The sequence below is a fragment of the Dermacentor silvarum genome, chromosome 10 (assembly GCF_013339745.2).
Source record: "Dermacentor silvarum isolate Dsil-2018 chromosome 10, BIME_Dsil_1.4, whole genome shotgun sequence".
NCBI lineage: Eukaryota > Metazoa > Arthropoda > Arachnida > Ixodida > Ixodidae > Dermacentor > Dermacentor silvarum.
In genome coordinates, this window is record NC_051163.1 from 17680019 (window position 1) to 17706446 (window position 26428).

Sequence of the window (26428 nt, forward strand, 5' to 3'; positions counted from 1 at the left end):
TTCTTTGCCAGGCGCTGCTATCAGAGTAGGCGCTGTCATGGTGATATCCTCAGCGCCAAAAATAACGAGATACTTAAGTTGGATCGTGATGTTTCTTACCGGTAACGAGTCAACTTGGGACGCTCCTACGTTGTTTGCCGTCGGTAAATGCAGTACGCATCATCTGACGCTTAACAACTGTTCGTATGGTCAAGGCCATCAAGAGCTTTGCACCTGCTCCGAACAACTGCTGCGCGTACTCGAAGAGCGGATGCGCCGCCATTGACGAACCGAAAAAAGCTTTTTAACGCGATAGCTAGCGACATCGTTAAGGGCCCCGTGTCGCAGAAAATCCGGCTTCGGCGTGCGATGTCGGCGTCCATGACGGAGAAAATAATCCCCAACCACCCCGACCGCGCAGGCCCTCCACGTGGTGCACGGTTTTGGTGAACAAAAATTGAATTTCTCCGAGTGAAATTCATCAGAAAAATGGTAAAGTATGACTTTACCATTCGGCGTCGGATTCGGCGTCGGATTGTTTACCATTCGGCGCCATATTGTAATTTTAATTCACGAGAACACACAATCCTGTTAGGAGGAAACTCAAGCACAAACCCCTTTTCCAGCATTTCTACCAGACCTACAGCTCCGCACTCGGGTACTTTATACTTGCGAAAATGATATCCAGACGGCGCTACGCCTCTTCGGCAGGTTAGGGAGCCTACATGCAACGCCGTTCTAGGGTGGTGACAACACCAAAATTTTGACTGCTATTTACCGCCAAATTTGGTGGGACGCCATTTTTGTCCCCAGTCTTTCTGCCTTTTTTTGACACGCTCTGATGTACTCATGTTGGCACGTGATCTATTAAATTTCTTTAATTTAGTTTTGCACCAATGTGCACAAGAAACCTGCATACATCTTTAATATACTAGTTGCCTTTTCCTTTTATTTTAACAGATCAAACTTACTTTTCTATTGCATGTCATGTGACACATATAAAGCAAGAAGTTATAAGGCACGATGGCGTGCTCGTGGTAGGATTATCTCACGCCAAGAATGTGAACTGCATTAAGCATTGTCGTTGCCTTCCAGTTGTACATAATATATAAAGGGTGCTTTTCGAAGTGTGCTCTAATAAAGACTGTCCTTACTAATCTGTTTAACTAAAACGTAGACGGGCCGTGTACGGCGCTCAGACGCGCCAGTTTGTTTCTGGCTGCTGAGGCCAAAGTTTGTTAAAAGAAGTTAATTTCACGTCACCAATGGTTGCAGGAAGTGTGGTCTGTCGGCTGATCTTTCGCCATTTTTGTCCCAACAATTAACCCGCCAATTTAGCTGGCGGCGGCAAGTACCCTTACAAAGGCTGCCACCACCCTAAAACGGACGGTGCATGTAGGCACCCTACGGCAGGTTAGGGAGGTTAGACAGTCTACATGCAACGCTCCCTACGGCAGGTCAAATTGGGAGTTCTCCCGCGTTTTGTACACGCGCGCGCTTCGGGGCACTAGCAAACAATTAATAAAATAATAAAGAAAGGTGCTAGAGCCTTCACATTTTAACATAAGACCACTTATATTGCCCCTGGAAAAACGTCTTCTCAGCAATGCATTTCTGTTTAAAAGTGAAGCCGTCTTAAAGGGGATCGGTGTAAGCTTGGTCTTTGTAAACGGGCTTTCCCACGTTCTGTGTTGCAGTGAAGCGCATCCCTGATCGAAAAATGCGATGCCAACGGGGCCCGATAACGCTATCACGTTCCACTCTTAAGGGCGAAGCTTAAGCGTCCTCCAATTTTTGAATAAACACATGACGACTGCTTGTGGGAACAGCCTGCTGGATAGCTTTTTAGTCGATAAAGCTAGCTACCATCCTAATTACTTCGTATAGCTGTCTAATTATTTGCAGTCGCAATCTATGCTTCGCTTTTCGGGCGAAACTGCGACTCTTTGTGGAAAAGCCGACGACGAAGTTGCCAACGTTTCCAATATCGTCAAATACTATATCAGACAGTAAGAAAAGACACGCACACATTCCATATTTTCGACACAGTGCTTGTCTGCATGCCTGTGTGTGTGCAGTGTCACGTTTCGTCGGGCCGTTTGTCCAAGTCTTACTTTATTACGAATCGCACGGTCATAACGAAGTTATGGCAAGCGGGCGATTTCTTTGCTGGGGAGCGACGCCAGCGTCGGTGGCCATCTTGTAGAAAGCGCTGTCGGGGTCGGAGAGCAGAGAGGCGGGCGTGTCGTACTCCCTCACCCTTCCTTCATCCATGACGAGTATTCTGAAAGCAGAGACAGAACCGTGAGTCTTATGTCGAATGCACGCTCGTTTTCAAAATTGAGTCAATGAATTGAGCAAACATTTCTTTTCTTTTTTTTTTTCAAATAAACATTTCAAGTTTGCCTTTCGAACTACGCCCACGTTCTGGGTAGCAGGAAGCAAATTCACTTCCGGTTAACCTCTCTTCCCTTTGTCTGCTTCTGAGTTTTCTTGTTTATAACATGTGGTGGGTGATCATTTTGACCCTGAAAGGGCAGGCTAGCTGTCTTAAAATTTTTGACAAAAACAAAAAAGAGATAGAAAAAGTTGCCAATTAACAATAATTAACTATAAAAAAACAGAAAACAAAACGTGGAGTACATCGAAAAAATTTCGCGATGCCTTACATACGTGGGAATTGGTGTGAGGCCACGCTTTCTTTGCTATTTAGCAAATGTTGAAGCGGTTGATATGGAAACGCAACTCTACCGGTGATCTCGTCCAAGCCATCGCCAAGCTGAGACGCCAGTTCGAGCTTATGAGGAACACCTTCGCATCCGTCGGCGGTTGCGCCATTGCACCTCACACTGAGACGGCGCTCCGACCCTCCCCTCCGTCTTGGACCTGTCCTGCCTGGGAACGCCGTACACGCTTCCCTTGACGAGAATATCATCCGAGGAACTACTTCGACTCCTCAGCCACCAAGGTATGTCGTTGATGCTTCCATAGTGTTAGAACCGGCTGCCGCGACTACCACAATGACCGCACTGTCCGTAGGCACCGGCCCTGGTTCCTCGGGCAGCTGGACAGGCCGAATGGCGGAGATGAGACGCTACGACTTCCAGCAGCCGACATTCGTACAAATACCGCCGTTTCGCGGCTTTCAAAATGACGCCATTCTTTGGGTTAACGCTATCAATGCCTTGGGTGATGGCCATGCTTGGCCGGACCAAAAAAGATGGCTGGTTGCGGCAAAACGACTTTGCGGTGCCGCCGAGGCTTGGGACAACTACGAAGGCATCAAGCATTGGTCCTGGCTCTAATGGAGTACAGCTCTGATAGCTGCTTTAGGCCAGCTTCCTTATGCCTGCGCGTCCCCTACATCCCCGAGCATCAGCTGCGGCTCGTCCTCGCCGACGATCGCGGCCCTAGAACCAACGGTTCAGCAACAGCGGTAGCGAGTCGAGCGCTCAGCCGCCACTGCATCAGTCACAGGCCTCCCTTTCGAGCAGCTCCACGTCGGCATTCTCCGCCATTCGTAGCAAACCCGGCAACAAGGCCTCCAAGACAGCGGATGAAGCTGCATCCGCAGCGGCGTCGGACGCAGAGGCATGTGGCGACAACGCGGCCATTGTGCAATACTGCGAGCCTTGGAACACGGACCCAGCTGCCGTGGCTCTGCGGCTGCTGAGGGCCGAGGAGTAGTGCAACAAAAGCCCCACTCCAGCACACGCCACCCCTGCCGCAAAGGGGGCGCCGTCCACCAACTAGATGGCCCGCCAGCAGCACATCTACGAGACAGCGTTAGACTTAGGTCTCAAGCAGCGAGAACACGACCAGGGCCGCGATTTCGTAGCGATGCCTTTCCGGTGCTAATGCCTTTTAGCGCTTATCGCGCTTTGTCAGTGGTCAGAGCGACGGTGCGCTCGCGTTATCAACGGGATCAGCCAGCCGTGAGCGGTGGATGATAAGACTAGTATAGAATAAGTCATAAGGCATCGCTACAAAATACCGGCCCAGAGCTTGGACCGAATGGCCCAGAGTCCTGTAATCATCCTCCCTGGGCTGCAGGAACCGCCGCGTTCGTCGTCGTTCTCTACTTCGAGAGTGTCAGTTACACCAGGTCGCAAGGGAGGCATCACAAGACAGCCTTCACTGAGGGACACCTGTTGCCCGAATCCACCACCGCAACAGGAGATCAGTAGCAGCACTTCGGCATCTTCTAGTGTCCAGCAGCAACAAGCCCCAACAACTCGGGGTTCCACCAGCAGTGGCAATCCTTCATTTCCGATTCCTGCTACCAGAGATCATGGTTTGGCGTTCTTGGCGGGGAAAATCATCCCAAACCACCCCGACCGCGCAGGCCCTCCGCGTGGCGCAAGGTGTTAGTGAACACAAATTGAATTTCTCACAGCGAAATCAGTCAGAAAAATGGTAAAGTACATCTTAACCACAACCTGCAGACATAGTGGCGTCGGATTGTAATTTGAATATACGAGAAAACATAATTCTGGTTTTTTACAACATTGGCTACTTTTAGCAGGGACATCCTGTGTCCGCTGTCATCTGCTGTGTCCGCTGATGGTCGTCTGCTCCGGACCACCGCCAGTTGCACTTCGCTCGTCGAAGAGGCCGGACGTGTGTCGAAGAGCTCCTGAACAACATTTTATTGCGATAGCAATTATATGGACACTTCAACCGGATTTCTGCTGTCGGCGTCGCCGTCGCCGTGAGGTTCCCTATAGATAAAATCTTTGCCGCGCGCCGTATGCCCGAGCGGAAGCGTGCGGGGACGCGCGCTATCACGGAGAGCGAACGCACTCAATCTCCCACGCGCAAGCAAGGAAGCGGGAAGCCAGCGCCGGAGGGAGCGGGGGGGGGGGGAGGGGGCGCACTTCTACTCTGCCAACAACCGCGCTCGTCGCTCGCTCGCACCGTCGCTTATCTCCACACGGCTCTGACCTTTATGCGCCGTGCATTCGCCGCTCAGTTTCCGTTGAAGCGATAGACAGCACGTACCTTCGCCCGCTGCTGCGGCGTATGCGCTTGCTGCCAGCGTTTTGACAGTCGTTGTCTGCAGTCATTCAGTGTGATCTATTCATGTTTGTGCGCGCTCACACCACGCTTGTTCAATGAGTTAGTAATAGTCGGGCCACATTTTCCAACGCACGCTACACATGCAATGCTGCCCGGGTCGGCAGTGCAGCGCAACAGGTGTGTCCCTTCGCACGCGCTGCCCACGGGAAGCGCTTCTCATCAACACCACCGTTTCACACGCGCCTTCTCGTGGTCATCGAGTCTCTCTTCATGTCGGTCTACTTACGCCGCAGCACACCTGCTTACTTAATCAGCTCATGTTTACTACAATTCATATATTGCTACCAAAGCCGCTCACCTTACTTCGTGTCACATTGCTGTGTTGCTATCGCATTCATTGCTTCGCCCTTAGGGCGAAACTGTGACATTTTTATCAGTTTGCGAAAGCACAAATCGCTACGACATAGTTTTGTACTAGAAAAGCAAGTATGAGTAAAATGAAAAGCACATATACGTAGTGCGTCTGCGCATGGCTAGCATATGTGTTTCTGTGCCGCAGCCAGTGTGTTGTCGCGGTAAACATTTGCATTTTTACTCGTCCTTCTAGCGCTAGCCCAGCCTTTCTCAGAATGAGAAACCCACTAGGCTGATATATTTATCGTCTTGCGATCTTCCCGTCTTCGGCCGAGACAACACTGCTCCACTATTTGTAACCAGGGTTAAAAGCTTCTTTATCCCCACCGCGACTGTCTGCCTGTTCTCGAACCTACGAACCACCTGTATTTTTGTTTTGCCAATTGGTCGTTATCTTGACGTAATAGTTTAGCGGAAACCCGCTAGGTGGCTGGAAGCAATTAAATGAAAAATGAGACATCCATCCAATCGTAGCAATTGCTACAAAGGAAACCGATACGAGTTCCTCGAAAGAAAAGCCTCGCAGTTGAAGAAAAAATCGTTCTGGTCCGGCACTCGAACCCGGGACCACCGTCTTTCCGGGGCAGTCTCTCTACCATCTGAGTTAACCAGGCGGCTAGCAGATGGCAGGGCGAAGTCGAATTTGTCAACAACTCGAAGCAAAGATCTTGTGTAAAAGTTTTGGTTACCATCGCTTCATACTCGTCTAATTTCAAGTATCAACATTACTTTATGCGGTGCTGGTCGAGAAAACCGCGTAAAATCCCATCACCTGACGCCATCCTTTCCAACGCAAATTTCACGCTCTGCAGGTGCCGGCAACATATCTGTTGTATACTTTCACAATACCATAACGAAGGTGTAATCACTAAATCGAGAGAACTGCGCCATCCGCAAAGCTGTGTTACATTTACTTTCCTGCTTTAAAGTCACGAACTGACGCATGAATCACATGAGGCTTCCAATGGAATCGCTGCATAACAGCTGTCCTAACGTCGTTGTGACGCACGAGGCTCAGGTGGTCACGTGCTCGCGCTCCCGCACCTTTCGTAGTCGAGCACGGTGTGTATCCGGTGTGCTATGGCGATCAGCGTGCTGTTCCCGAAGGCCTCCCTGAGCGTCGTCTGGATGAGGCGGTCCGTGTCGCCGTCCATCTGCGAGGTGGCCTCGTCCAGCAGCAACACCTTCGAGCCACGCAGCAGGGCGCGGGCGAGACACACCAGCTGCCGCTGACCGACGCTGCGAGAGATTTTTGCGTTGTATACACGTCTGAAGATTCATACAATGCAAGCTAGAAAGCCCAAACATAACTGTTCAGTTACACAGAGATGGTACCTTGGACTATCGGCTCGAAGGATCTGCGCCAGAGCCCGCCGATTCAGAGCTATATGCCGGGGACACCATATTTATACCTCCCAAGTGAAAACATTTGATAAGCAAGTAATCATAACCTAAATCTTCCTAATTGCAGCAATATTTATTTATTTATTTATTTATTTATTTATTTATTTATTTATTTATTTATTTATTTATTTATTTATTTATTTATTTATTTATTTATTTATTCAATATACATTACAGGCCTCAAATTAACGTATTGAGTAAGGGCTAGAAATAGAATATACATATAAAATACGTAGAATATATGACATACATAAAACAGTAACAGTTTACATAACACAACCGTAATCACAACCGAGGTGGAAGAGCATTAATTCACGAGTCACTAGTAAAAAAAACAAAACAAAAAGAAACAAGATATAATGATAAAGAATTCATCACACCGAATATTTTCAATCTAGTAGTGTAATTAACAAGGATAGAGTGCTGTACAGCATTAAAGATTTAAAATGAAAAAAATAACACGGTAAATTACAAAACCTACGATGAACGATTGATTGAGTAATTGAATAATTAATTTATTGATTGTTTGATTGATTGATCGACAACAGCGCCCAGCTGGTCATCCATCTCTTTCCCAGAGCACGGGAGCACACTAAAAACTGACACGTATCGGTAACTTCATCTGGCCCGCAGCTCTGTTTTGCGAACCACTAGACTTGCAATTAACGCTGTTTGTCCTAGAAGATCGCCCCCGCCAATTTCAGCCGTTCTAGAAACGCTTATCGTTTACGCAGAATACGAGTGCAGTTTGCCTGGGCCGGTATAATGTAACGACTCCCTTTCGCTCGATTCACTTCCTGTTTCATCCAGCGCTCGATCAGCCGATGGTGAAGTGATGAACTTGGCGCATGGCAGCTAGGACAATTGAATGCGCGAAAATGAATGGCATCGTTAACTTTTATACCAGCCCCGGCTGCGAGGCAAGACAGAAGACAAACGGACACCGCTGAACTCTTGCAATCAAATCTTGAGCAGAGCTTGAGGGCGGTTTCGGCAACCTGTCGCCGAATGAGCGCCAGGCGCACAAAATGGCGCACAAAATGGTAAAGGTGCACAAAATGGCTGCGCACTCTTTGCCTAGTCGCTCTGTTGTACACATGTAAATAGCCCCCTTTACTTACTCTATCCGTGTGGCTACCTCTTCTCGCTGATTTTTTTTTAATCACCTCTCCTTTTACTCGCCTTTTACTAGGACCACTTGAGGAAATCAAAGATACCGCACAGGTAACGAATAACCCTATAGGTAAGGCCGGACGGCCTCACTTTTCCCATGCTGACAATTTCTTTTTCAAATGCCAGACATTTTTACTGTTAATCTTTGCTTTTGATTAAAACTAATTCACTTCTCCTATAAGTGGGGAAAAGGTCGCATCATTTTTATTGTGAAACCTAACCAACCACCCAATTAAGTCTCATCACGCCGACTTTTTGTCTTTTAGAATTCAGTCTTTCTCGTGAAAATTTTCGTTTTTCTTTTTCTGTTATTATGTTCACCGAAACAATGTTCTCCAAACACGATGACATCATCATCATCATCATCATCATCATCATCATTTAAATAACCCTTAAGGACCCTTAACAGGGCATTACATAAGGGGAGGGGGGGGGGGGTTGGGACAGTATTGAATTGACATATAATGGAGCGAATGCTATTTAACAAAGAACCAACTACGTTACAAGTACAGAGCGCACACACACAATTTTTTTTGTCATTTTGTTCACTTATAATGAAGTAGAGTAATGAGCAGGGAAAAACACAAGGAAAAAAACGATCAAACACAAGGATGGGATGGAGCAAGTAATTAGAAATAAGCTAACAAATGAATAGATACTTTATAATAAGAGGGTGACACAAAACCGGACATTTAAATACAAGACAAAGTGTGCAAAGCAAAATGGAAATCAATATCTTCTATTGGAGAACGCCTGTAACATAAATGGTGCGAGAAATTATTATTATTATTATTATTATTATTATTATTATTATTATTATTATTATTATTATTATTATTATTATTATTATTATTATTATTATTTGATTTGTACACATATACACACAAGGACACAAAGGGATTAAGGAGGGAGCAAGCTGACAATTGCCACGCATAGTTCAAGTAGTGTTCGTAGTGTTCTTTTTAAGTAATAGAGCTTTCCTGAACAAGAAAACGAGAAGAGGTTGTCGCGTATGCATGTTTATCAAGTAAGGTATAAATTATGGACTGCTTGATGACTTATCTGTACGCAGTTTAGATACTGAATTGAGTTGTTTGAAATGTGGAACATTTATTTTTGCTGTGGTATACCGTCCATTCTGATGGGAATGTAAATGATTCTTTCTTGCAGCTAGATGTCATATTTTTGTACACGAACACAGATGGCTATAACCTAGCTTTGGGTGGTGATATGAACATTGACGTGCTTGCTAAGGCCTCCAAACAGTTGAGTTTTCCGTGCTTCTTGATTATTATTTCTTATCAAAGACAATAAAGGAAGCAACACCCATAGCAGCAAATAGCGCCACATTCTAGACCTTTTCATTACATATCTACCTCATAAAAGCCTGTGTTGTGGTACAATTAACATAACGCTTAGTGATAATTTGCCTATATATCTAATTGTTGATAGGCACGAGGAATCGCAATCAGAACCAAATATTCGATGCCAAGGCATAACTGCAAATTATATTTCGCAATTTCGAAATGAACTCTTTGCAACTAGCTGGAAAAGGGTCTTCTTATGCTCATCAGTGGACGCGACATGCGAAAGCTTTATGGAAAAAGCCATCTCTATCTACAAGCGATGCTTTCTCTACAAAGAAATAAAAAAGTCAAAGCGCTCACGGACAAGGAAAGTGCTAAAACGATAAAAAAGAAAAGCAACCTGTATCAATTATTTCTGAGCACTCGAGATCTAGAAACATCGGTGCCTCTGAAGAAATTTAGACGTGGCCTGACTAATCCGCAGAGACAAGCAAAGCGTAATTACGATTCTCTCATGCTTGAAGGTTTTACAGGGTTTAAAGAGACGTGTAATAAACTTAATTCCATTCTATCGTTACGGAAGGTTAATTCAAATGTTGAAGAAATCACTGCCTGGGGATCGAACATACAAAGCTAAAGCGTTGGCCGAGAAATTCAAGGACCGTCTCACTTCATTAGTAGACAGTGTCAACGACAGTCATGCGCTGCGTGTCATGCCTGCACCAGCTGTTTGTACAGTTTTTATTTGCCCTACTACAGAATAAAGTTATGGATGCTACATTGCGAGGAGACGCCATAACGTGTACCGAAGAGTAAACACAGGTATCCAGAATACGTGGCGCACATGTCACATCCCTTGACCCGGGGCACGGTACGCTGCTGTTGATGATGATGATGATGACTTTGATTTATTGGCATCCCTTTTGAAACGCGGCGGTGACATTGTCACCCAGGCAGCTTGATTCAATCATGTACACAAAATTTTTTCAGCATTCTTGCATACATCTCCTTAAACTTCCTTTTCTTCTTCAAACCTTCTGTAACTGCCTTGCATCGTTACTTGTGCATCTTCTACATAGCGTTCTACCTGGAGTGCAACTGCAACTGCATGCAACTGCAATGCAAAATGTGCACGTATCGACGCTACGCGGCGCGCAAGTCACATCGCGAGTCTCCTCGCTGCTAGGAGGCATTTATATGGCATTTTAGAGTGAGAGCTCTACTACGTCATGTCTCGCCAGGTCATTCATCACGTCGCAATGACCTTGAGCCGCCGGAGCGCATGTGTGGCAGGTGTGACGTCACGCCACGTGATCAGCTGCGTAGAGGCGTCACAGCTGCTGCGCTCGCTCGGAGCCTCGCCGCTGCGCTACCACGTGACCAGGCAAGGGTTTAACGGCTGCTTCGCCGGCGCTTGGTCGCTCAGTCTCGCCTTGGATGGTGCGCCGGCTGGGCCGTCCGTGCGTGCGCTTCAGCGCAAGCGACAGGCTGAATCCAAACATACAGTTGATGTAGCTAGACGGCACGCTGCGAAATCTCAAGCAAAGTCAAAGTTGCCTGCTGAAACACCGGAGCAAAAGGGGGGGCCAGATTAGCACGTTATAGAGAAGCTTATCAAGCGCGGAAGCGTGCCAAAATCGAAGCTACTGCGCTGTGTGCATAGTCTTTGCAAACCCAAGCCAAACACACCTTTCGCTCGTGATAACTATGTTTACAAGAGATTAAAAAAAATCAAATCATCAGCCAAAGTTTCCACTGCAGTGTTCCCGCCGGGATCGATTCCGACGGGAACTGTTTTTTTTTTTTTCTCTCACTCCCGGAGATAGTTGTTATGGACACTGGCGGGATAGGCGGACACCATCACCAACCGAAACGTCTATTGGAATCAGCCCATAACACCTTACGCTGTAAAAATGTCATGCTTCCTATACTTCGCCAGTAGTCATGCCAACACGTCTGCCCGAATTGGAAACTACAACGTTTTTTTTATACGGCGTCACCTTCAAATGACAACAAAATGCAAAAATCATCGGCATTCTGTTTTATTCGAACTTAACCTTTACTGAACATATAAACTACTTCCGGACAAAATCAAAAGTTCTTTGATCCCCGTTTGCTAACATTTTTCAAAATGCTGTGTCCCCAGTGGCCTGCCAATACGTCTACCCGAACTCGCAACCCCACCACTCGTTTAAATGACGTCCGCTTCAAATGATAACATAAAATGAAACCCTCGGCGTTATTTTCCACTCGAATGTAACTTCTACGGAACGTATGAACTGTTTCCGGACAAAATCAAAAGTTGTTTGCTCCCACTTGCTCACATTTTTTTTTTTTTTTCGAGGTGCACTACTCTGAATCCTCAGTTGGCATCCACTGCTTATATTACAGGCATCACCCATCCGGTGCCCAACATTTACAACCTCTCTTAGTTCACTGTAAAAGTCTCCTCCATAAAACACACAGTCTAACTCGTCATCACATGTGCACTCCGCATAACTCGTGCGGAATGCGCTTATTTGTGAGTCGAGCACATACCAAGTCACCTCTCGCGTCCTGTCTTCTTTTCCTGCTCAGTTTCTTCTTTTTTTAACTATGAACATCCACCAACTAGCCTAGCAGTCCGTTTTAGTATAGTATAACCCCTTTAAGGACAAGACATATAAAAAATGTTTATATTCTATCTAAACGTGCAAAATACGTCGAGCTTAAGCTGAACCAACTAAAGGTTTTCAGAAATAGGGTGGAAACGCCAGGCAGAAAACTGGAAGTGGGCTTCACCCTAAGACATCAATGGCGTTATTTATAATTTGCACAGACAGCTCTCGAGATATGTGAACCATAGGCGTACATTTCATTGCTTTACGTCACGTGTGTGATACCACTACAGCCGGAGATCTTCGATCGGTCTGTCTCCTCTGACCGCGCTTTCAAAATAACGCGAGACGCGTGCCAAACTTCTTCTTCCTCGTCCTATGTTCCGCTGTAAACCATGCTTCCCTTATCTACCCACTGCCGCCTGATTCATGGCCGATCCCCCAAAGTGCCGATCCTCCGGCACGGCTCACTGAACGAGAGAACCGGCTTCCTCTCTCCGAAAGAACCGCCGCTCACTCGGCTAACTCGCTCTTCAAAAAGAGCGGCTCAAAAGACAGCCGAAGGTGAGGGGGTTGAGGCGACTTTGTGAGGAAGGGCGGGAGGGCGGTGCTTTCTCGCACCGCCAACAGATGGTGCGGAAGAGGCAGCCAGCAGAAGACCCGGCTACAATTATTCTAGCCTTCTAGGTCACTCTAACCCGGCTCTGATGGAACGGTTCGGCACGGCTCATTAAATGAGAGAGAACCGGCTCCCTTTCTCCAAAAGAACTGCCGCTCACTTTTACTGAACCAAGGCTCACTCGCTCTTTAAAAAGAGCGGCTCACAAGATCCGGCTCGCTCCTGAGCGACCCATCTCTAGCACATACCTTTGTGAACTAGCGAAGCTGAGCCTGGTCAAGTCTAGCTAAGCAAGGTTTGGACTACTACGCAGTCATCGATAGCCAATGGATAGCCAATCAATAGCTAATTGATCAATAATCAATAACATCCGGAAAATGCTAGGGATGACTTGGTAGTGCTTAGCCTAGCCCAAATACGTGGCCAATACCTTGCGATAGCCAATTGTAGTCAATAAATAGCTAATTGATAATGAATCAACAATCAATAAATTCCGGAAAATGGTGGGGATGAATTAGTAGTGCTTAGCCTAGCCCAAATACGTGGCCAATACCTTGCGACAGCCAATGATAGCCAATCAATAGCTAGTCGATAATCGACAAATAATACATTCCGGGAAATGCTGAGGATGACTTGGGGGTGCTTAACCTAGAACAAATACGTGGCCAATATCTTGCGATAGCAAATGATAGCCAATCAATAGCTAATAGATAATCGACAAATAATCAATTAATTCCGGGAAACGCCGGGGATGACTCGGTAGTGCTTAGACTAGCCCAAATACGTGGCCATTACCTTGCGATAGCCAATAATATCCAATCAATAGCTAATCGATAATCAATTTATAATCAATAAATTCCGGAAAATGCTGGGGATGACTTGGTATGCTTAGCCTAGCCCAAATACGTGGCCAATATCGTGCGATAGCAAATCATAGCCAATCAATAGCTAATCGGTAATCGACAATTAATCAATAAATTCCGGTAAATGCTGGGGATGACTTGGTAGTCCTTAGCCTAGCCCAAATACGTGGCCAATTTACCTTGCGATAGCCAATGATAGCCAATCAATGGCTAATCGATAATCGATCAATAAGCAAAAAATTCCGGAAAATGCTGGGGACGACTTGGCAGGGCTTAGCCTAGCCCAAAAGCCCGGACCAGCTAGATGCCCATCAGCTCCGCTGTCTTTTTAGCATTGCACCTCCAGTGCAAGCTACGCTATTTTTTTTTTCTGGTATGTTACCTGTTGGCAATAATTGTCCATAAAAGGTTAATGTTCTCTTGGAACTAGACGGCCTTCAATCATCAAAATTAAACGAAACATGGGTAGGTAATAGTAGATTAGGGAACTTCATTTCGTACAATATGAACGACATATTGTCACGTAGTAGTGACGCTGAAGAAAAAGTTGTCGCAGTTTCACCTGAAAGGCGAAGCATCAATTGCGATAGCAAACTTGTAGAGAGCTATACGGAGTAATGATATTAGCTTTATCAGCTGTATAAGCTTGGACATGCAGCAGCATCGGCAACACGCAGAACTGTTGTCGACGCCATCGGCGTTTTGCCCGCGTTCGCTCAAAATGCGTGCGGCGTTGGTGACTGTTGCCGGAGCCTCTGATATGCGATAGCAACACAGCAATGTCATACGAAGTAAGGTGAGCGGCTTTGGTAGCAACAACACGCAGAACTGTTGTCGACGCCATCGGCGTTTTGCCCGCGTTAGCTCAAAATGCGTGCGGCGTTGGTGACTGTTGCTGGAGCCTCTGATATAAATAGGCACTTGGTGCCGCAGCTAAACGTCGCCTCCCTTCCCTCCCCCTCCCCCACGGCCTCTCGCACGTCTGAAGAAGGCGCGTTTGCTCTACATATATGGTGATTGTAAAGGAGAAAAGAGACGCCTACTTCTGCAGCCCTTAAGCGAGCACGGCGCAGAACGCGCGTTTGTTCTCCGCCGCGCGTTCACTCCCCGTGAAAGACGCGCCCCTCGCGCCCTTTCACTCGCACATACAGCGTTCGGCGCGCGGCGACGATTTCATCTCCAAATGACGTCATACGGAACCTCACGGCGACGGCGACGGCGACGCCGACGGCAGAAATCTGCTTTTGAGTGTCCATATAATTGCTATCGCAATAATAGGCACTGCGTGCCGCAGCTAAACGTCGCCTCCCTTCCCTCCCCCTCCCCCACGGCCTCTCGCGCGTCGGAAGAAGGCGCGTTTGCTCTACATACATGGTGATTGTAAAGGAGAACAGAGACGCCTACTTCTGCAGCCCTTAACAGAGCACGGCGCAGAACGCGCGTTTGTTCTCCGCCGTGCGTTCACTCCCCGTGAAAGACGCGCCCCTCGCGCCCTTTCACTCGCACATACAGCGTTCGGCGCGCGGCGACGATTTCTTCTCCAATGACGTCATACGGAACCTCACGGCGACGGCGACGGCGACGGACGACGCCGACGGCAGAAATCTGCTTTTGAGTGTCCATATAATTGCTATCGCGATAATAGGCGCTTGGTGCCGCAGCTAAACGTCGCCTTCCTTCCCCCCCCCCTCCCCCACGGCCTCTCGCGCATCGGAAGAAGGCGCGTTTGCTCTACATATATGGTGATTGTAAAGGAGGAAAGAGACGCCTACTTCTGCAGCCCTTAAGGAAGCACGGCGCAGAACGCGCGTTTGTTCTCCGCCGTGCGTTCACTCCCCGTGAAAGAGCGCGTCCCTCGCGCCCTTTCACTCGCACATACAGCGTTCGGCGGCGCGCGGCGACGATTTCATCTCCATTGACGTCATACGGAACCTCACGGCGACGGCGACGGCGACGCCGACGGCAGAAATCTGCTTTTGAGTGTCCATATAATTGCTATCGCAATGAAACAGTCGTAAAACTGTGTACAACGAAACTGGTTGTTTATTGGGCGAACCTGTGCCCACAAAAGCAAGGTACACTCAAAGCACAACGATAGCGGCGAACACAGTCGGCGATCGTCGAAAATCTGATCAGCGGCGAAACGCGTCGGCTTTTATACCTGAGTCATCGAAGGTTCTAGATTAATCCCTGATGCCCGCGTGTCTTCCAGAAAGTTCTAGAGAATTCGCGTCAGTCATGCAATCAGATAACATAAGCGTCGGTGAAAACAGGCAATGGAAAGAAGCATCGATAACGTTCTAGAAACTACCGATACAGGCGCGTCCTTCGCCGAGCGATAACGTTTAACATTTGTTAGCCGGTGGAAAGCGGCCACCGGTGAAAGATAAACATCTATACGTGTCAATATTGTAGGGCGAAGGCAGAATTACACACACAGACACCCTCGCCCTCTGTAATCGCGCTCTGTAGTCTGCCCGAAGTGGCTGGTGCGCCTGAGCGTTGGGAAGATTATATATGGTGTATCTCGCTGTGTTTCGAATAATGTTGTTAGTAGCGCCTGTGACGTGTGTCTGTGTAGATGTGCCTTCGCGCTACAATATGTCGTTCAGCAAACACCAACTTGCCCAACGCCAAGTCCTTCTGTACAGTATGGGCAACGAGCAAGGGCAACTTCAATAATCCAGGAAATGAGCACATTTGGGAGAAGTATAACGCGGTGAAGCATAGGGCGCACAGGGCGCCTCTAAGCTCAAGGAATGTACAAATTGAGACCCTTCGATACAACTGGATATTGCGCGTCATTTTTGTGACAACTTTCTTTGTCTTTTCATGTTAGTGCCTGTACAAGAGAAAACGGTCCACCATACTTTTAGTCAAGGTAACTTGTACGTTTCTATAATAGCGTAGCGCGTTTTTCAACCTGAGGCACGCAAACATTTCTTCTTTTTTTTTTTGTGCCCGTTTGAACCCGAAAGAACCGACTCAGGAAGCTTCGAACCAATTCGAACCGTTATTATTTTTGCTCCGGATCTCAACTTCAACCGAGCTAACAAGCGTGAATCTGAACACGAACCGAACCAGAAAAGTATTCTATTCGAAACCCTGGCACTGCTGGCTTTCAGCGCAATAGATCGAGGCCTTTCGTCACACACACGAAAGCAGCTAACGGTATTATCTTTAGCTCTTATACATGCTGATGTTGATGATGATGATGAAAGCTCTATGTGTTTCTGGTGGCGCAACGCCCTCATTCCAGGACATTTTCCTGACACGGCTCCAGCACTCACGGCTGCGAGGTGGTGTGGGTCTCCTGGAGATATACCTCGATAAGCCCAGTGTGACGTCAGTGAGAATAACAATATTGCATGTTTTTCTTTGTTATATACTGTAGCCTGTTTGCTTGGAAGATTCAGACGTGTGCGCTGTGTTCTCGCCGCTTAGTTTGCACTGAAGTTAGAAGCAGCACGAAGGTCAATTCGCTCGCTGGTGCTGCAGCACTTCCTCACCCCAGCGTTTCGATAGCGAGTGTCCGTGCTCATCGAGTGAGAAGTGTTTCTTTGCCTCTGCGCGCGTGACACCATGCTTGTCAATTTAGTTAATAGGCGAACGTTTACGAGTTTATACGGCCGATAAAACTACTACCCTTACTTCGTAAAGCTGTCTGCTAATTTGCTATCTCAATCGATGGCTCGCCTTCCGGGCGAAACTGCGACTGTTTGTGATGCCACCGCCAAATTTATTCTCGTCTCGGTAATGTCCAAGACATTAGACATTGCCGTGCTCACTGTCAAAATTCGAAACACAATGGAAAATGGCTTTGTAGCAATGTAGAAACCGAGACACAATAATCTGTAAGCATGAGAAAAATCAGTGACCCAGGATACACTCTGGGCCTCAGAAGGATAAAGATTTACTGGCTTGCTGATTGGTTTTTCAGGTTACAAAAGACATATTAAGTATAAAAAATGGTACAGTAAAGTGCTTAGGGATAATGCATCCAGCCGGAGGTTATTGACGCCAAGAGTACGCGCGGGACAGCATCTCACCTGAGGTTCGTGCCTCCGTCCGCAGTCTCCATGTCCAGTCCCGCCGGGTGACCTTTGACCAGAGGTGCCAAGTGAGCTTGACGCAACGACTGCCAGAGTTGCCCATCGGAGTGAGACCCGGTCGGGTCGAGGTTCAGGCGCAAAGTACCTCGCACAAGGCTAGGGTCCTGCGCGCATTTGCACGAGCAACACGCCATGAAAGGTCACTAGAGTCGAAGTCCCTTGATGAAATGATTCTCGTGAAATTCACTGCGCTAATTCCTGTGCCAATGTGCACCTCTTACATTAAAGTTTTCGTTGTGCAATCAACTACAGTGATTCCTGCGCCAATGCAATCTTATGCAGTAAAGCTTCTGCTGCGAGAAGGATTACAGTCTATTCGTGAAATGTCATCTAATTACGTCGCCTGCATCAAGGTCCAATACCCAGGGCCCACTTGCAGCCCTCTAGAGTCTTGACCTGGTTACCCTACACTATTAAACATTGGTACCAGGGACAATGTCACTAACCACTTGCTAGAACTCTGTCATCGGTGTCTGCCACAGCCTCCGGGATGAAGTCTGTGCACACCATAAATATGACTTATATTTACAACGCAAATATTACCGTGGCCATTAGCGGAGGCGTGTGGGGTGTTTGGCGTTCTGGGCACTTCCAATTCCCCGAGATCGTCAATTAGCCCTCTTTACATCTGTCATTGTTTAACAGGGAGGCCACGTCCTGTTGAATGGCTCAATATGCCAACATGGCTGAGTTCCAGAACATGCGAAATTGTACGATGTCCAGAATGCCCCCCCCCTGGTTTGCGCTGTGGACACTCCTACAATGGAAGCGCCGGTGGTCATCAGCAGACGGTGCAGGCGGCATTGCTGGTCCCGTGGTCGCGAGTTATTTTTCACCGATCTGAACTCTACGTGTTTATTCAAATGAGCTGTGATGCTGAACTTCGTGCCTCCTGCCCCTTAGTTTGAAATTAAGAATATGAACGAAGCAAGGAAAGAGCACCTGGGGGATAACGGTGATGGCTCGGCGCAGTTTCTTCAGGGGTACTTGAGCGATGTCGACGCCGTCGATCAGAATACGCCCCTTCGAGGCTCTAAGGATGCGCAGAAGAGCGAGCACTAGAGAAGACTTTCCGGCACCCGTCCGCCCAACGACACCAACCTGTTTACAAACAGGCGGCAAACCCAGCGTCAAAATAAGATTGCACTGCAATGAGCAAGTTTTAGCTATCTCGTTTCCTTTAACGTATCTACACCTTCGTGCTAGCTTTGCGAAAAGACTTTTTCCGCTCCCAGGGTAGTCCTTGTGCAGATAAACTTTGCTCAAGAACATCAACTTTTGTGTACGACTCCTGAGGCATCGTCCCTCTAATTTTTAAGCTTTTCTTGTAACCAGTTATGTCGCAACTACTTTGTTTAGAAGCTAACACTTGTCAATGTGGTGGCAAATCCACACACTTCACGCACTTCTGTTTGCATATCGCTACAGTAAGACAATAGTAATAAATATTTTGCTGTCACTAGATCAGGCAATTGAAAAGACATGAAACCACACTAGGCGTTGAACGCCAGTCTGAATGACTGCCTAAGTCTGCACTGACTGACTTCTTGACATACTGATACGATATTGAGACACGTATTGACACACGTTACACACGTAACGAATGGCACACGTATATTGACTTCCTGGAGGATTCAGTCCACGACTGATAAACTGGCTGAACTGACGACCTGACTGATTGACTGTCTGACTGACTGACTGAGCTAGTGCGTGAATTGCAGACGACAGCGCGTTCATCCAGAGACAGCTGATTTTTCTTTTATGCAATACAATACAATACAATACACTTTATTCGCTTTTTTTATCATATAGTGAGTTCCGTGGTCAGTCTCATGCACACGCTTATTGTTTGTTTATTGGATTTCAGGTAATAAAAATTAAATTCGTCAGTATGGTTCCAAGTGGTTTCTGCCGTACTGTTTTCCATCTACCTCATACACGTTTATCACGTTCAAGTTGCGAAGAACTATGAGGCCTTGAGGTACAATGCGTTCTGATACAACATCGATTATACTTCTCTCAGCTGTAGACCTCTCTGGGTGTGTTTTAATCAGCGTTCATCACGAAAAGCCGGTTACTCAGTCATCACCCACCTTCTCCCTAGCCTTCACAGAGAAAGAAACATTGTTGAGGACGTTAGGTGCAACTCCGGGTCTGTATGAAGACGAGTAATCTTGAAACTCGACTACTCCATCTGATGGCCACTTTTCTAGCAGTGGCATTTTGATCGGCGCATGCTTGTCTTCGTGGGGCGTTTCAGCGATGTCTGCCTGAGAAAACAAAGAGAAATGTGAGATATATGGTCATACTGTAGTGACGGTGAAGAATAGAACACTTCTAAGAGCGTGAGTTTAGATCTAACTTTATACTGGGCGAACTTGTGAACAGCAATACAGGCACCACTCATATCACAACGTTATCAGCAAGCACAGCCTATCATCAAAATTTGAACTCACGGGTCGAGCCCTCCAGCTATTCATACACGCATCACGGAACATCGTCGTAGGATATTTGCTCGTGTTCGCTTGCATTCGAGAACGTAAAAAAACATTCGCGTCGTGCGCGAAATGTGAGTAGGCAAGACTATATAGAATCCGCGACAACATTAAACAAGTTTTTGGATACAGTAGGTGGGTCGCATGCCAGACCATACTTGATAACAGGGATAATGTGGTGAAAAACGGTCACCATCACATTGCGAAATAATATGACAATGCCTACTCACTTCGAAATTGCTTGCTTTAGTAGCCTAAGCACCCAGATACGGTGTAGCAAACATTTATTTACCTCGGGCGGTAGTTTCGTATATTCCAGGCACCGCTCGAACGAAACCGTCACCAGTAGCGTGCAGAACAGCATCAAGCACAGGCTCATTAGTGCCAGTGGAACCTGTCGAGGGCGAGATAACTTTGAAGCAGTTCGACGCATCACGCACTTTCTCACATTGAACCACAAATCTACATGGGCTATTGGGATTTCTCCCTGGTATGGGGACATCCCATCCAGAGATTTCTGATGTTTTTTTCTTTTTTTTCTTTTTTTTGGGGGGGGGGGGGGGGCAAGGGGGGGGGGGGGGGGGCGATGGGAATAGCACAGGAAAGAAAACTAAAGTAACGGTAAGCGGGACACAAAACAAGAGCTTCTGTCGTGTAACACTTCGTGTCTCTGCCGTCCGTTTAGCGCCAAATAATACCGCCACACGAATTCGTAAAACTGCTCGTATTTGTACCACTTGAAATAATTGGCGTTCCGAAATAAAATAAGGGAGCGCACATAAATAGCTTGTTGTAACAAAGGCTTGAGTGGTTATTAAATCAAATATGACTAACATTTCTTCTTATTTATAGAGAAAACAAAGTGGCCAATATGACGCCCAACGGTTACACCCGGTAAAGAAAAAATTATCTTCTAGCCTGCGGTCGAAACATAAACTGCTTTGAAAAATATTGAAAAGCGAATCCTATGAGTGAAACCTATGAGTCTCATTGTGGAGGTTACAAACGCTGCCACATATGCTACATACGCCACATCGAAGATCAATGCGCAGCTGCTATAAAGAGGCTGTAGATACTGTGAGCGTCGGATAACGGCAAGGTCACGTGTCGAACTCGACAAAGCGGTGAACACACCCTCTTAGCCTGCAGCCAGCTCAAATCACTCCATAGTCATGGCTGATTAAGAGGTGAATTAAAAACGAGTCGAATTAAGAAAGAGAGCGCCCTCTGGCGCTCTTTCTGCTTCTTTTCTTCCCCCGGTTTCTCACTTCTGCACTACAGTACGTCGAATTAGCTATGCACCAACTCGCCCAACATAGTACTCAGCTAAACTATAGTGCCGAGTCAAGCATCCCGGTATTACGTGACTGATTGGTGCACTCACCGACGTGGCTGAGCTCAGGGCGAGCCCCAAGCTGCTGGGATCGGGCGGGGTCGAGCCCAGGGTGTTGAGCAGCAGGGCGGACAGGACGACAGCAAAGCCTCCCACCGCCGTCAGGGAGCGCGTGAAACGGTAACAGGCGCTGTAGCAAGAGTAGCCACGCAGACAGATGTCGTCTAGCCGAAAGAAGTGCCGCCGGAACCGGTCCAGGACGCCGTAAGCTCGCACGCTGCTCAAGGATTCCAGGGTCTCGGTCATGTGCTGGAGCAGCTTCGACAGGCCGATGCTGTCGACGTAACGCGAGCTGTGGGACACGTTCACGGCCATAATCTGCGAAGGACCGAAAAAAAAATGGAACAGGGTCTAACATTACTGGACGCGCTGGCGTCGAGTAATGTGAGATAACCACTAATAATAACTAAATAACTATCGCTCCGGCTGCTGCAGAACACGAGGTAGCGAGTTCGATTCCGATGGAACCGCGATGCAACAACGCTCGTGCAGTTAGATTTTAATGCACGCCAAAAGACCTCAACGTCGCCGCATTAACGCAAGGCCCCCAACTACGGCCTATCTCAGAACCGCGGTGCTCTGCTTTTCGACTTTAAACAAATAATTAAAACAAATGTACTTAAAACAAATCATTGGATTTGACTGCCAGGGTGTCAGATGAGACAGCCACCACGAAATCTTTAAAGGGACACTAAGCAGCGCTAAAGGGATTGCAATTAGGGAAATATACATTAAAGACTCTGATTCCCTTTATTTAGAGGAATTAGGTGAGGTAATAGCTGATAACATAAAAATGAAACTCTCTTACCACTTACGTGGCAAACCTGCGGCGTTGGTATACGCCATCGAGACCTTATCTATCTCAAAGTAATATGGCATGCTGGCGCAGTTTCTTGGCGGCGAAAGCTTTTAAAGCTCCTTGTATTCAGTCTTATCTTAATCTAAAATACAATTTAATTGGTTTTATCGACAAACCAGTAACTAGTCTCGAGTAACGCTATCAAAATGTATGACCTCACGGCGAGCTTATGCGGCATAATCAAGGTAGCACCCACCACTCCCCATTCAATCTGGCGTCTTTTGTGGCTTACCAAGAAACCGCTCACGGTTACAGTGACATTTTCAATGTGAAGCGTTCTTCTCCGAGTCCAGTCACTTTCTGGCGGATGAGCTTATCTCGCCGATTTCGTGGCCCGATCCCTGTGATAGTGCAGCCTGTCCCGCCGTTTTCGTGGGCCGATCCCGGTGATCTTGCACTATAAAATTATGTGCCACTGGGTTCTGGTTTGCTTTCAATATTTTATCTTGCCGTTACAAACGTTCTGTCTTACTTATTGCAAATGTAAATACTACAGCCTATAATCCCTATGTAAGCGTTCGCTACACAACGCTACATTATCCGGAGCGCTCCGCTACGGCATGCCTCATAATCAGAACTGGGCCAGTATTTTGTAGCGATGCCTTATGCCTTATTCTTATCTTAGCATCCACCGCTCATGGCCGGCTGACCCCGTTGATAACGTGATCGGACCGTCGTTCTGACCACAGACCAAGCGCGAAAAGCGCTAAAAGGCATTAGCATCGGAAAGGCATCGCTACAAAATACCGGCCCTGGTTGTGGCACTTAAAACCCTAGAGAGAAGAAGCACAGTTCCATTAATAATAGAACCATTCTCTACCAATCATGAATGATTCGCATTACGTGGACGTCAACTGTTAACAGATGTGTCATTTACCAATTAAGTTTAAATTTTAAACTTAATTAATTTAATTTAATTAAGTCTTATTTGGTGTTCCAGAAAACGAAACAATAATTTCAGGTTCATGGAGCTGGAAAACCAATGAAATATGCTATACCGTGAGCGAAGTTTTGTGAGAAGGAAAACAAAAACAAAAAAAACACATGTGGCAAGGCCACCTTGAACTTCCCACAGCCGCTCTCTCAACACCACATCCAGCAGTATCAACATCTTGCAAAACTTTTGTTATCCTGTATAAACATCAACAAAAGCGCGCACCAACAGCCCGACACGACAAACAACGGCCCGAAAGCAACGACAACGTGGCATTACTACATGAGAATTATGATTATGTCGACCTGACTTAGGTACTTTTGTATGCCGAGCATATAGACGTGCGCTAACTTTGCGTCCGCTAGTGCCCACCAAACTGCCTACCGAACTGCAGGTACTGAGTTTTCTCCTCTTATGCCATGCTATTCAATAGCACGATCTTCCAAAAAAGTTAGGACACTAACAAATCCAGATCCGACGAGCACGGCGACGACTGCGGTGACCGCTACCACAAGTGGCGCTTGCGTCGCGACCACGCCCACGCTGGCGACGGTGAGGAGCGCCCCCTGGACGCATTGCTTGCCGCTCACGAACGACTCGGCGTCCACGAAGTCCAGGTCTCCAGCGAACCGGTTCAGCACCCGGCCCCTAGGCGATGCGTCGAAGAAGGACACCGGACTGCGAAGCACGCCTTCCAGCATGGCGTGGTGCAGAGAGCCGGACATGATGCGCGCAGTGACAGCCAAGAGCATGCCGCCAAGCAGGCGGCAAAGCACTGCAGAAAAAGACCCAAAGCGGACATTTCTATTCATTCATTCATTACTTAACTAATTCATTCCTTCATTCATTACGCATGCCACTGCCCAAAAAACCAAGCTGGCAAGCTAGCAATCATAACAAAATTACAGTGGCTTACATTAGTTTACAAGATCGAACTACTGCAATTGAGAATAGGCCGGTCTTAGAGTGATTCATTTACTGAGCATGACTGACTTGCTGAGTTAGTGAGCACAGTAGATTAGCTATGTCGTAAACACTCTCAGAAAAATACCTCATATGCTTTGTCATGAATCATGCAATTTTGGCACATTGAGAAACAATGTAGCAGAGATAAACTAACAAGAAATTAAAAAAGCAAATTTACAGATATTCATGTCAGCAGAGACAATGATGGTGACAATGTTCACGTTATATGCCCACCGTTGATGATACAGATGCCGACTAGCCCTCCAATCCAGTACCCTCGGGCTCCGGCCGCCCCGTCGGGGTCAACGGTCGACGCGTCCGTCCAAGACTTGATCCAGAGCTGCTGCATTGCCTGGGCCGCGGCTGCAGCTGCTAGCACGGCGACTCCCACCAGTGCTGGCCATTGGGAGAAACGGATGAGGCCCACGAGAAGCTGCCAGGAGGTCTGCGAGAAGAGCAGGCAACCGGGTAATGGTTGCCTGATTGACTGACTGGTTTACACTACAACAGACGATAGACTAGACTGATTGACTGGGGTAAACTAAAATAGGCTAGAATGACCTTTGTATTTCCCTAGTAGCTCCGACTACAGTTGGCTAGATGACAACCTTTTCTCTTTCATGAATATTCCTCCATCTTGAGGGCTTCCGCAGAACTGATTTACCAGACTTGACTTACTAAACTAGACTGCAATAGACTGGAAGAAACCTGAATGACCGGGCTTATTGACTGGTATAGACTAGACTCACTGGATTAAACTAACTGACTCGGCTTGATCTGACACGACTGAGCTTAACAAATAAACACCGTGGAAGTGAAAGATTATGCAGTGGAGAGCGGAATGCAAACATTTTCGATTATTTAGTGTTAAGTTCGAGCTGAAAACCACACATGGACAAAATAATTCAAAGACTTACAATTTGTACGATTTCTTTCATACCCCCTGTGCCACTTTGGGACAAACCCCATTAGAGAGCTTTAGCGTGTCCGGTATTCCATTAAACGCAAGCGGACTGGGCGTTTTACCGGATGAGCGGACGCGGAAACGTGAACGGCCTGCACCGTGCAGCTACGTAGTGGTACGGATCTCAATCAGACAAACACACCTGATATTGCAGTAATCAAGTGCATTTTACTTTGCTGCTGGTGTAAATTTTCGGCAGTAACACGATTAAGCCGCTGCCAAAAACTTACACTTGCAGCGACGTAGAATAAAATTGGTTACTGCAATACTAACTATGTGTTCGTCTGGTTGAGCTTTGCGCCAGCAGTTTGCTGCGCCGTGCAGGCCGCTCACGTTCACGCCTCCGCTCATCCGGTAAAACGGCCAGTCGTCTTGCGTTTACCGGAATACCAGACACGCTAAAACTCTCTATGAACCAATCAACAATGAATAAAATCGTTGAATTAAAACTGTGAAACGGCCAGTCGTCTTGCGTTTACCGTAATACCAGACACGCTAAAACTCTCTACGAACCAATCAACAATGAATAAAATCGTTGAATGAAAACTGTGAGAAGATAATTAAACGACGAACTTGCTTGACAAACGTTCATCCATCATGTTATAAAAAAAAGTTGATACGATGTCCTTACTATTTGTGATCCTGCCATCTCTTCTTCCGTAATTCTTCCCACAGCATCGTTTTCTTCATCCTGTTCGAGGACCGTACTTGCGGGAGAACGGCAAAATTATTGTGTTAGTTTCAGTGCCAGGCAACTGTAAGAAGCTCTCGATTACAAGTCAATAGCTTTCACCTAACACTGTGTTGTTTGACAGCATGTGACATTGTGACACTTACTGCGTCTGATACTGCGGCACCTTGTGTGACAACATAGGTCCCTTCGTACGACTTTGACACTCTTTCTTGCACACCTGAGACTGATTCAAATAGCGCTTTAACTTGTCAAACTATTTTTCATTCTCTCATGTTTTCTGCCCCATTTACCTTTCCCTATTACCGGGCGGTCCACAGGAGATGCCCTTTTGTTAAGGTGCCTGTCTCTAGTTTCCACTTCTATTCAATCGAGAATACTAAAAGGTTGCACGAGAAGCTAGCATAGACACAAATCATGTGTGTTCTGCCTGGACGACATCGAGTGAAAAGAAACAATAAGAAAGAAAAACAAGCATGTCATAATGAGACAGCCCTTTATCACCAAGCAACAGTCAGGAGCCATCTCATGGTAGATATTCGAGCGCAGGTGCTTACCGCGACTATACCTTGAATATGCACTACATTTTTGGCCCGTTGATAAACACTGCTTGCGATAATCGGGCCCCTCGATTTACCT

At 47.0% G+C, this 26428-nt stretch overlaps 1 protein-coding gene across 1 annotated transcript; it reads right to left on the reverse strand.

Moving 5' to 3' along the window:
* Positions 1-1898: 1898 nt before the first annotated feature.
* Positions 1899-25891, reverse strand: LOC125940712 (ATP-binding cassette sub-family C member 3-like). Its single transcript, XM_049657180.1, has 10 exons — positions 25730-25891; positions 24369-24579; positions 23633-23943; positions 21367-21693; positions 20275-20376; positions 19581-19757; positions 18430-18588; positions 17425-17591; positions 6457-6651; positions 1899-2263 (listed from the first exon to the last, which is right to left on the reverse strand). The coding sequence occupies exons 1-10, from the start codon at positions 25745-25747 to the stop codon at positions 2113-2115; spliced, it is 1818 nt and encodes a 605-aa protein (XP_049513137.1). The 5' UTR covers positions 25748-25891; the 3' UTR covers positions 1899-2112.
* Between the last annotated feature and the right edge of the window lie 537 nt (positions 25892-26428).